Source organism: Odontomachus brunneus, unplaced genomic scaffold (assembly GCF_010583005.1).
Source record: "Odontomachus brunneus isolate Ranch 3 - 2012 unplaced genomic scaffold, Obru_v1 Obru_scaffold_107, whole genome shotgun sequence".
In the NCBI taxonomy this organism is placed as follows: Eukaryota; Metazoa; Arthropoda; class Insecta; order Hymenoptera; family Formicidae; genus Odontomachus; species Odontomachus brunneus.
The window spans coordinates 1,149,705-1,161,291 of record NW_022639557.1 but is presented as its reverse complement, the minus strand read 5'-3'; the positions used below and the strand labels follow the sequence as shown (position 1 = coordinate 1,161,291).

Below are 11,587 nucleotides of genomic sequence, written 5' to 3'. Positions count from 1 at the left end.
ATACGGCGGGCTCCGTCGCTGCCGCTGCTTCTTCCGTCCTGGACGAGGCACAATGGGCCAGCTGCGGTGGATCCGTTCGAGAATTAAATCCCGTTCCAATAAAACGCCTTTGTACGCGTGCGTAATCTCCGCGGGTGAGCCTGCGATAAAAGCCGCGGAGAGAGACGCCCGAGTAGATTAGACTTTATGCAAGTACGCCCCGGCGATCCGATAAGGGAAGCGCACCCTTGACAAATCGGCCGCGAGGAGTACCGCGAAGGGATTGCTGCACAGCCCACCTCCGCGAGGGTTGCAGTCCCTCCCGCAGAACGTTGCCTCGGTCTCGCGACTGGTAATTGCTTAAACTCCGTCGGCAACGCATCGTCGTTTTTCTCGATTCGTTTTCTCTTTTCCTCCTCCTCTTCTTCTTCTTGTTAAATAAAAGTTCGATGCTACATCGGTCAAAGGAGAACCGCGGATAAAAGCCGGCCTCGTCGGCGATAGGTTCTCGGGGCAGGTTTCCCGTGTATTCGCGGCGCTTTTTGCGGCGCTCTCTTCTTGTTCTCCTCGTCCCGTTCGTTTTTCCCAGCCGGAGGCGCGAACGAGGAAGCGCGACGGTCGCTTCCGCTTTGCCAGCTCGACAAGCACCTTATTTTCTTATACTCGCTCGCGCCCACCCGCCGTCCCTCTTCATTCCGCGAAATGCACTTTCGGCAAATCCGCCGGGGCTTTTCTCGTTTGCATCCTCGCCCCCTCCGCCGCGCGGGATACGCCGGATGCGCCGCCGCTAGCCAGGAAGATAAGTCCTTGCCTCTTGCCTCCAAGTGCGCGCGGAGTAAATCGTGTTTGCCCACTTCTCGTCTGCGTCGCTCCTCGGTGAGAAGCCGAAGCCTTGGCGGCGGCGGCGGCGGCGGTGGTGGTGGTGGTGATGGTGGTGGTGGTAGTAGTAGGTTTTGTTCTTCGTTTCAGCCAACTTTGAGCCCCGTGTCCTCCCTCCCCTCTCCCCCTTATCCCATCTCTCGTTCCATCAGTGTTGCGTAGCTTTTAGTCTTCGCGGAGACGACAATAGCTCCGCGTGCCATCGTAACGGCAGATGACGTGTAGCGTAGAACGTGTGCGTTCGCCTTTTAGTGGTTATCGCCGTTGCCGCGTTATATCCGCAAGTACACCGCGGTACCGTTGAGAAAACGCGGCCGGGATTATACGGGCTGGATAGAGCGCAGCGAAGCGCACTCGCGAAATGCTGCTACTGCATCCTGGGTGCTGCGAGTATCGGATATCGAAAAATATCGTATCGTTACGGCGCCCCGACACTCTCTTTTTCGAAAACCATCGGCTGATCACTCGCTTTTGCAGTAACGGCGCGGATACTTGCTTTGTGTATTATGACCGCCGCTAGTTTCCACGCAATGAAGTATCGGTAGCTGCTTGAAGGTAATACCGCCGCGCGGCGGAGTTGGTATTAATAAAAACAGCCCCGATACTTTTGAGCAGCCCTATCCGGATCATGTTGGAGTATCGGGTATCTTCGCAAGAGCCACAGCCTTATGGTGAGATTGTGGCGGCTGCTGCCGCTCCTCCGATCATCTTTCATCTTTTTGCTTTTATCCGCGCTCAAGACGCGCCGCGGCGGGTGGATGTAATCGCGCCATATCTCGCGATGACTGCCATCCCTGGTGGCGTTTAAACACATCCCGCGAGATCGTCTCTCGGTAAGCAGCAATTTATAACGCGTAACAAACGAAGCAAAAGGAGGGAGGGAGAGAGAGAGAGAGAGAGAGAGAGAGAGAGAGAGAGAGAGAGAGAGCATTCCGGAGTTTTTTGCTCCTCCTCGTGTCTTTCCGTTTACTTAATGGCTTACGCGTCCGCTCGTTTATCGTAATCGCGATTCCTTTTACTTTTTTCGCGACGGCAGCGATGGCGGCAGCGGCGGCGGGGTGAAAAGCCCGAGGGCGCAGCCTCCTGGGTTAAATCTAGAGGTGCGAAAACACCGGTACCGCGGAATGAAAGATTCAGGAAGTCCGTGGGCGCTGGATTAATTCAATATTTTGCAATGCTAACGTGTCGCCGCGGCCTTGTAAATCTTCAACGAAAACTACGGGACGGCACGCCCGGGCGGAGGAACTTCAGACATTTATTTTTGAGAGTAACATCCTGAACTCGCGGAGAAGAGAGGGGAGGATGGAAAGAGAGAGAGAGAAATAGAGAAAACAGCGAGTCCGCGTCGTAACATCCGGTGGAAAGTCGGCACATGTGCAGAACCGGATTTCCCCCGGCAAAATCCCGTTGCAGATCTACTGCAGATTGCGGAGCAACTCCTCGCGATGAAGAAAGTTGCGAACATTAAGAAATAGTTTCGACACATATATCGCGATCCTACACCATTTATCGGCTGCGGCCAACTCTCTTTCTCTCTCTCTCTCCTTTCTCTGCGGGTCAAGAGATATTAATATTGAATCACGCGCTTCTCTCTCGCAAAAGCGTCGTAGAGAAGATCGAGAAGCAATCTCTTTCTCTTTCTGTTTTATTTTTGTTTCTCTAAACATATTTTTTAGCTCAGCTGAATAATTCAGATCCTTGTTAATGCCCGATCTACACGGGAGAAAAACAACTCCGTTAATGTAACTGAATTTCGGTTGGTGGGAGGATCACCTGGGGACCAGACGAGACCTCGATCGCAGGAACAGAAAGACTTCTGTAGGCGGTTCCCACTCAGCCAATTTCGCTTTCTCAGCCACTTCAACCGAGTTTTAATGCGACCGAATGTTCAGACGAATGTTTTCCGTCGCGGTAGCGGAGATACGACTTCTCGTCTGATCCCCATTCAGTTGCACGAGCGTGAAATGCTTTTCGCCCGTGTACCGAATACTTGCCGTCGGCAGCCCGTCGGCATCCTCGATACTCTGGAGCACTCTTAACAACGACGCCTACGTAAATTCACCGAGTAGTTACTCCCGCGCGAGAAATTGCCCGCATTCCGCGTGCACGTTCCCCGAGTCGATCTGTCGCTTATCTGTTCGACCCTGACTTTGCGAAAACACCACCCGCCGATATAAACGCCGACGTAGTCGCTGCCTTGTTCCAATTTGCGTCAACTGTGCGGTATAATTTAATTCGAGAAGTAATTTAAAAAGTTTCACCCAGTGGCATAAAGCGAAACGGCAAGGAAGGGAAGGTGGCAGAGGGCGATCCACCACCCTCCGGGCAACGCCGCTCCGAAAGTAATGAGACCGTCGCACTCGGAGAGTTCCCCTTCCCGGGAACTCGCCTCGCGATCCCCGTCCTGACTCGCGTATGCCAAATCAGAAAGGTCGCCCGAAAATTATGAAGTTGTTTTCCTGGAACTCATTCTCCAACGCCGTCGCTGACTTTTTCGCCCGGGAAAAGCGGCGGCTGGCCGAGTAAAGAGGGTCGGAGGAGCTGCGCGGGGGTGGCACGCGTCGCGTCGACTAGAGAAATTTACGAGCCGAGTACGACTTTCTTTGGAACACACCCCGGGGGTAAATTATTTCCCCCCAGGGACCACCGTTGCTTCCCAATGTTGCGTCAGTATATGTGTGTATATCTATATGTATGTATGTGTGTGTATATATATGTGTGTATCTGTGTATATATATATATGTGTGTGTGTGTGTGTGTGTGTGTGTGTGTGTGTGTATATATATATATATATATATATATATATATATATATATATATATATATATATATATATATATATATACATATATATACATATATATATGTACACAACGCAGGGACCCTGAAAAGTCTCTTACCGCCTCTGCGTTTCGGTCTGAGGCGATAACTTACGGTAACTGCCAGAAGCGATCCGCGATTGCCTTTCCTAGGCGAACTCTCCCGTTCGCCGTTCGCCATTCGCCGGTGCGCTGTCATTTAATCCGCCAAATTAAATTATTCCCCGTAATGGAAACGAATCCAGACCTCGTGTGCGCCGTTACAATTCGAACCCCTGGCCTCTGGCCCCTACGTTTGTAATATCTGGCGTATATTCGCGAATTTCCGCGAATTACATCTGCATTTTAACGCGATATTCGCCCCGGTGAGTTCCTATCGCCCGCGCAGACGATGAAACACACTGCGTATCAAGTAATATCGCGATAACTCTCTGTGGAAAACTCGCGTTCTTTAATACGATAAAAATTATCAAGGTGGAAAAAGAAGAAGAGACAGAGAGAGAGAGAGGAGGAAGAGAAGTGGCCTGCGGATAAATAAAGCGGAGATGCGCCTAGCGGGAGAGGAGAAACGCTTTATGCGCGGTTATATTATTTCCTGGAAAATTGAGCGGGCGTTTTACCTGATTAAACGCTTTACCGAAGGATCTATTTGGACACTGATACACTCCTTGCTTCTGACGCTTAATAATTTAAATTTGAGATGGAATTACAGCGGGTTAATTAAACTGACCGTGCCGCTCGTGTCCGAGGAGCGACTGCCGCGCTCTCCTTGTCGTAATAATGCGATTCACCGGCCGGGGGCGGCTCACTTTGGAACTCGGGAAAAAGTGCGGGCTTCGCGATCGGGATAACGATCTCCCTCTTTTCCCTCCCCCATCCTCCCCTTCGCCACGCGGAATAAATTCGGTGTATAACCTTGAGCTCTCGCGCGAGCCGATTAAGCTGGTAAGGGGCAACGAATTTCACGCAGGCAGGTAGTATTATATCGATTAACGTTAATCCCCCGGCCCCCGATATAGGGCACTGGATGTGGCGCGGCGGCGGAGCCGGCGACGTGCGTAGAAAATGAAAGCGCCAGATAACAACGGAAGTTCGTTCCCGATCTCGTCCTCAATCAATAGCGCCATCAACTCCGATAACACGTTCGACGCGCGCGCAATATCATCGAAGCACCCTCGACGCGCCCACGTCATTTTTATCTTTCCGCTCCGTATTAATTAAACTTAATTCAATCTTCGCCTGAGACAGAGAGTGAGAGAGAGAGAAGGAGAAAGAGAGAGGGACAAGAAAGTTCCCTGTCGCCCCTGGAAGTGGCCTGAACTTTTCAGACACGAGTTGGAAATATAATTAATGAAACTACCCGGGCGCGCACGATCCAAGTACAAATTCTCCGGCACCCACGGCACGTACGGACGTTCCATCGTTTCGCGATCGAGAACTCCGCGCTGCCAATCGATACTTCTGAATTTCGCTTTCGCGGATCTTTCACGTGACGCGTGCGTGGCGCAAGCGAGCGCGGGTGTATTTGGCAGCCGGCGATTTCGATTGTTAGCCAAGAACAAAAGGGTCGCGTCGGACGGTTCGTTATGACTGTTCGTTAGCCCCGTAAATTGGCTAACTCGTCGTTAATGGGCGGTCACCAATTATCGAATCGATTACTTTGGTAAATTATCCGACATTCATTAGTTCAATTCGAATTTTCCGTCGCTCGTCATATCTGTACAGATCATTCTGCGAGGGACGATCTGATTGGTAGTAAGGGATCAGTTACGATATTTCGGATATTTCCGCTCTGGAGCTTCTTCGGCTTTATACCCATAGACTGTAAACTATAGACTGACATTGCCTTAGGAGGAATGAAGTCAGCATTAGTAAGAAAAAGAAGAGAAAGAGAGAGCAATGATAGTGAGATGTTTTCCTTGTCTAATTGATGGGAAGAACGAATTACGTGAACAATGTAATTCTCTCTTTCTTTTGACATGTCTTGTTTCTCCTATATGTCGCCTCCTCCTAAAGTGTGACAGAGCAACATTTGACATTAGCATATCTCTGTTCCTAAGTTATCATAGTCATCTATGAAATAGCTGATAATGTGCTTCATTCCTTCAAGTCTGTCACTTCTTAATATATTATACTTCTTAATATATAAATATCGATACTTTTTATTTTGGTATAATTCAATTAATTACCTTAATTTGATGTTGTTTGGTTAATTTATTCTTACTGCACAAATAGCATCGCTCTGGATGAACTTTCATGATTATCACGTGAAACAATCGATAATGGAAACTTTACAGTTCTTTTAATTATATTTAGATAAAAAAAAGTAAATACAACAATATTGAATAGATTATTAAATTTGCATTATATAATAACGTAAATTATTTGCATAGATGTAACAAAAAATTGATCAAAAGTTACACTCAACTGTTCATATCATATTTTGCGCAAGAAGTTATTTGGGGTAAATTTTTCTTGAGAGCCTCTAGTGACCCCAAAAGTATCATAATTTTCCCCTTGCAGCAAACTGGTATCCATATTTCTGGTCTGAATTAACAGCAGACGCTTCATCCGGCTATTCTTGTGTCGATACTCGCTAACACAGGTGTTCGCGCGCGACAATCCGTTAACGCGAAAATAAAGTCAATTACAGCGCCTGCAACCCAATAATGCTCCCGTCTAATTGTAAAACTATTACATTAGGTGGATTACTCTTGGTCCCCTTAACTCTCAGAACGCATCAGCTCCGCCGTGCAGCGCCGCGTCGCGCCGCGCCGGGCCGTGTCGTTGCACCACGCCGGAGTCATTTATCTTCATTGCGCGCGAAACCAGTAAATTGCGCATTAATAGCATAAGTGCTAAACTAGTGCTAACTACACCGAGCGAGAAGCGTCTCTATGAGGGAGCCATCCGGTAAATCATATTCAAATTTGGTGCCTAAGATTGCGAATGTTAATATTCCGTGCGCGCCGAGCGTCCTTCCTCCTAATGTGTGTCTCGATGACGCTCGGATTTTTGCCGTTCGTCATTGCTATTCGTTCCACTGTCTGCACACACCGGTTTTGCAGCAGGTCGCGAGGAAACTTCGCGAGGAAGTTATCAAATAATTTCACGCCGAAGAGTGCGACGAACTCTTTGAATTCGATGAATGGAAATTGTATACGGGCCGTATGTCGATACGGTATATCAGGATTCTGCTTTGAGCAGTTACAGGATTCTGACAGGAGTAAAAATTAGATAAAACTTGGAGAGAGAGAGAGAGAGAATTGTAAAAAGTTGTAAATTAACAAGAGTATAAATCTTTTGTCATATATGTCTGTTAAGTACATTTAACAAAATCTTGATGTACAAAAAATTGAAAAAGAATTCATTATAAGACATGTTATTCTCAAAATAGCATTTCTTTCAATTGTACACGAAAAAAAAAGAATAATTGTGTTAACCAAAAAATAGTAAAATATGCACGGAAAAAAAGGTTTGGTTGAATTAACTAAATATCTGGTCGAATATGAACAATCCAGAATTCCGATTGAAGTAACCCAAATTCTGCTTAAGCTAACAAGATTTTGGGTTGACTTAAACAGAATTCGGATTACTTCAATCGAAATTTCTGAATCGTTCATATTCGATCAGATATTTGGTTAATTTAACCAAATCTTTTTTTCCGTGTGGCAGTTTTTATTTCTTGCTTCAGTAACCAATTCTTGCTTATCTTGCTTGACTTATGCAACATTATACATTAGCATTATAATTTTTCGTTCCTTGAAAAAAAAAAAACATTTTTGAGGCAACGAATTAGTAGGTCAGCACAACTAGGAATTGATTCTTGAAGCGAGAAAGAAAGAAAAACTATGTTCTGGTTGACGTAACCATTCTCTTTTTCCTCGATATAACCGAGGTAACTTGGAAACGGTTTACTCGATTAACACAGATGTTATTTGACACAAATATTTATCACAGTTGACAAACACATACACGAGTCGCCTGACTATCGTTGATATTGATTCACGTAAACCCTTCAGGTTTGCGTGCTGCATGCGTTTGTGTGTCGCTCGAAATTGTTTACTGTAGCCCGAATATAGTTCGCCAAGTTTTTGAACAGCGATATTTTCCAAATGTCGATACCGACATATTATTGCTTCTTTATGTCCTCTTTCTACCTCTCTTCTGCTTTTCTTTCTCTCTCATTCTTCAAAGTTGCCGCATACGTCGTCGAGATTGCAGATATTTAGCGAATATTCTCATGCAATATTCTCGAGTAACAAGGGCTCTAGTCGAAATAATATCCCACGTTTACTAATGCATCAAATATTTGCCATGGGAACTCCATCGTCGATGATTGGACGTAATTACTCTAGTTGTAACGTGGTTACGGACCGCTAAAGCAAACGAACGGAGCGGAATTTATCGGTGTGTAATAAATTTCGACGTTAGTCTCGATACGTTACAAATAACAGAGAGGAGGAGAAAATAGAGAGTGAGAAAGAAAGAGAGGGGAAGAGAGTGTAACTTCGCGCTCGACCGTTGAATATTTATTTCATCGCGACTTTACGATCGAAACATGGTTTCCATTCCCCAAATCTGCTAAAAAAATCGAACTTACCATTGGCAGATAGCGTATTTTTCCCCTGTCTCCCCTCTTTTTGCGCGCGCGCGCGCGTGTGTGTTTTCTGGCTGCATCTCCAATAAATTTGATATCCGCGCCATCTCTTTACGACGCGACAGGATATGAGAGAAATCCATCGGTACGATCGACGAGGAGCCCCCGTCGGTTTATTTCCGCAATAAAATCATTTTATCGCGCTCAGAACAGAGGTACGACCCGTCGCTCTGTTTTTTTTTTCTTTTTTTTTTTCATTGCCATCGAGAGAACGCAGTGGATGTAAAAATATCCAGATAAGACTAAACGCGGCTCGGTGGTGCCGTGATACGGTTATCGAAAAAAGAAGAGGGGAGCAACACAATAAATCTCCATACTGAGTGTATCTCAATCTATCTCAGCGTACAGAGAGATACAGATAGAGAAACAAGCATCATACGTGTAATTGCTTTATTATTCGCGCAGCGTTTCGGACGGTACATACAAATGGAATTTCGATATAAAGTGTCTCAGTTTTATCGTTTAACAATACCGGCAGTCTCACCGGACTACTTCTTTTATCGATATTCCATTTCACTTCTATTTACTATGGCTCCCACTTTAAACATCCGAAACACCATCGGATTGAAATTGTCAAAACACACGTTGACGGCTGTGTCTCGCGTGGCCAGCGTTTTCGTCTAAATATTTGCCGTGAAATATTTGCGCTGGCAGGAAAAGCGGGAGGAAGAGCGCGCAAAGTATCGGCGGCCAGCGAGCAGGAGAGAGAAAGAATTGAAACAGCGCGGGAGAGCGAGGGAGAAAGGGACTGTGGGAGAAAAGAAGAGGAAATTTATTCCATTTTAAAGAACACGTTAACTCCGGGCGGTGCTTACCTTATATATAAGCTCCGCAAGAATAATGCGTACCTAAGCGGAGTTTGCGAAAGTCCACATCCCCCTATGCTCAATTCTTAAGTAAAGAGACCCGGAGGCGATTAGCGGGATATATATCGCTCCAGTTTTAATGGCATCCGGAAACGATAAATGCAGAGCGGGCGGTACTTTCCGGACGCTCGCGGCGTTTCCGAAAAAAAAGGGATTTTTGCTGCTTCATAGCAGTGTCTACATCCGCCGGTGTTCGACGCTGAGAAATCGCAATCTCGAAAATACGCTATTCTGCCTTCCCGCTGAATATTCCATCGTTAAGTAAACGAATAAAAATAGAAATATCTCTGAATAAAGGATTTAATAAAATTTTCAAACGAATTTATTTCGGCAAAACACATCATCCAAATGTTGAAATAAAATAACTTTTCGCATTTCCCACTGCGGCTGCTGTTCCCTCCGAAAAGTGCGCAATGTACACGTCTAAACGACAAGAAATCACCATTATGATTCCAGGTACAAAGTGGAGGTGGCCGGCAAGTCTTTGCCAGTGCTGACGAATCTCGACAAGGGTCGGTACGGGGTGCTGATCTTTGAGAACCTGAATAAGTACCTGCAGATGGACAAGTGGAATCGCGAGCTGCTGGACAAGTATTGCAGGGAATATTCGGTCGGCATCGTCGGTTTCGCCCCGCCCGGAGAAGAGAGTTTGGTCGGTGCTCAGCTCAAGGGCTTTCCACTTTTTATACACACGAATCTTAGGTTGAAGGTGAGCTGTTACGTTATTACGCGCGGCAACTGCACGATATGTATCGCGTCTATGATTACACCGGTCGTGAGTCATTAAGATACCACACCGCGGCTGCTTTGATCGCGCGATAAGGAGAACGCGCCGTTTTTTACAATCAATACCAGATAATACCGCTCGGGAGAGTCGTGAGACCGTACAAAACAGGGAGGGCAGAAGAGGGAAAGACAGAGAAAAAGAAGGAGGGTGCCCTCTGTGTGAGTGGCAATCTTCAGGGAAGCAATCAACTTTATATCGCAGCAAACTGGTATCGAAATGAGAAAAAGAAACCCCCGTAAAAGGGAGTAATAAAAAGTGTAGTACCCGCGCGGCGCGCGTTAGGACGAGCCGCGGTAATAAGATAATCAGTATTATACGCGTGTCTTATCCGCCCGGCTGGCAGAACGCTCACTATGCCGCGCGCGGACGCATCTGTGTGTTATTTGTGCGAGGTGCACACACATACATACATACATATCCTCAAATCGTTTTTGATACGCTTACCTTATTAGATACTTCATTTTCCGCCATCAAGCATCCACCTGCCCTTATTATCCTCGTGAGTTACGGCCTTCTTAAAACTTTGGAACATCGATCGTGCCTCGAACGCATGACATATCTCGTGAGTAACGATCATGCCGCTCGTAAAGGGAGCAGAAACTTGGCGAAATTAAACGTTGTGTATGCTCATCGGGCACGACAGTATGAAGTATGTCATTGCTCTATAAACGTACAACCGCGATGCGATTCCGTTTCGGGTTTAACGCAAGTGCGGAACGGTGAATGAGGATTTGGACTAATTTCATTTTCGATACTCGTTACACGTATGGAAACGCAACATACATTTTCGATCGGTGGCTAAATCGTACCTAACATATAGAACATTTTTGATGCCGGTTTTGGAATATCAAATTTTCAGTTTAACGTATACTTGCCTCCCTATCTCGCTTTTTCTTTTTCTTCCTCTCTCTCTCTCTCTCTCTCTTTCTCTGTTATTCGCGTGCTCGTGTGATTACGCGCTATGAATTTTCAAATAACTTCTCGCGCGGTACAACTATTACATCCACGTTACGCTATTACGTCGTTACAGTAGGCGTCCGCACGTTTTCGCGAAGAATATTATTTCGCGAGCCATTCTAAATATAAAATCGCCGTTTTATCGCTGCGCGCAAAATTGGTCCGAATGATTCCCGCTTAACAAGGCGCAGCTACATCGTACGCCTGAAAATTTGATTTCTCCTCGAAAAGCGAGAAAAAATCCAACAAGACAGGACATGCGAGCGAGCGAACGAACAAATGAACAGGCGGACGAAACTTTTGTGTGGACCGCGGAATCAGGTCGCTCTTTCTTCCTGCAGGATGCTCAGCTGAATGCGGCATCTCCTATTCTCCGATTAACCAGATCGGGGGAAACGGCCTGGGGACCACTTCCTGGCGGCGACTGGACCATTTTTCAGGCCAATCACAGCACCTACGAACCGCTCGCTTGGGCACACCGAGACAGTCTCGACTCTCCAGCCAACAAGAGTCCCCTGGCCACCGTCATCCAGGTGAGTCGCCTCCCGCCGTCGCGAGACAATTCCGGTCACGTATGCGTTCTCGGGCAACTCAGACGACTGCGGAATTAATGCACCGACTCCGTCCGCGCGTAAGGGAG

The 11,587-nt window shown here is 46.6% G+C and overlaps 1 protein-coding gene across 2 annotated transcripts in view; it reads left to right on the top strand.

Annotated features, from left to right (window-relative positions):
• The window catches only part of LOC116849147 (bifunctional heparan sulfate N-deacetylase/N-sulfotransferase), a 110,596-nt gene that overhangs the window by 85,560 nt on the left and 13,449 nt on the right, over nt 1-11,587 (top strand). For both annotated transcript variants that reach the window (XM_032826025.1, XM_032826026.1), the window contains exons 4-5: nt 9,660-9,912; nt 11,289-11,480. In XM_032826025.1, coding sequence (XP_032681916.1) covers nt 9,660-9,912; nt 11,289-11,480 — 445 coding nt within the window. The remainder of the gene's footprint in view (nt 1-9,659; nt 9,913-11,288; nt 11,481-11,587) is intronic.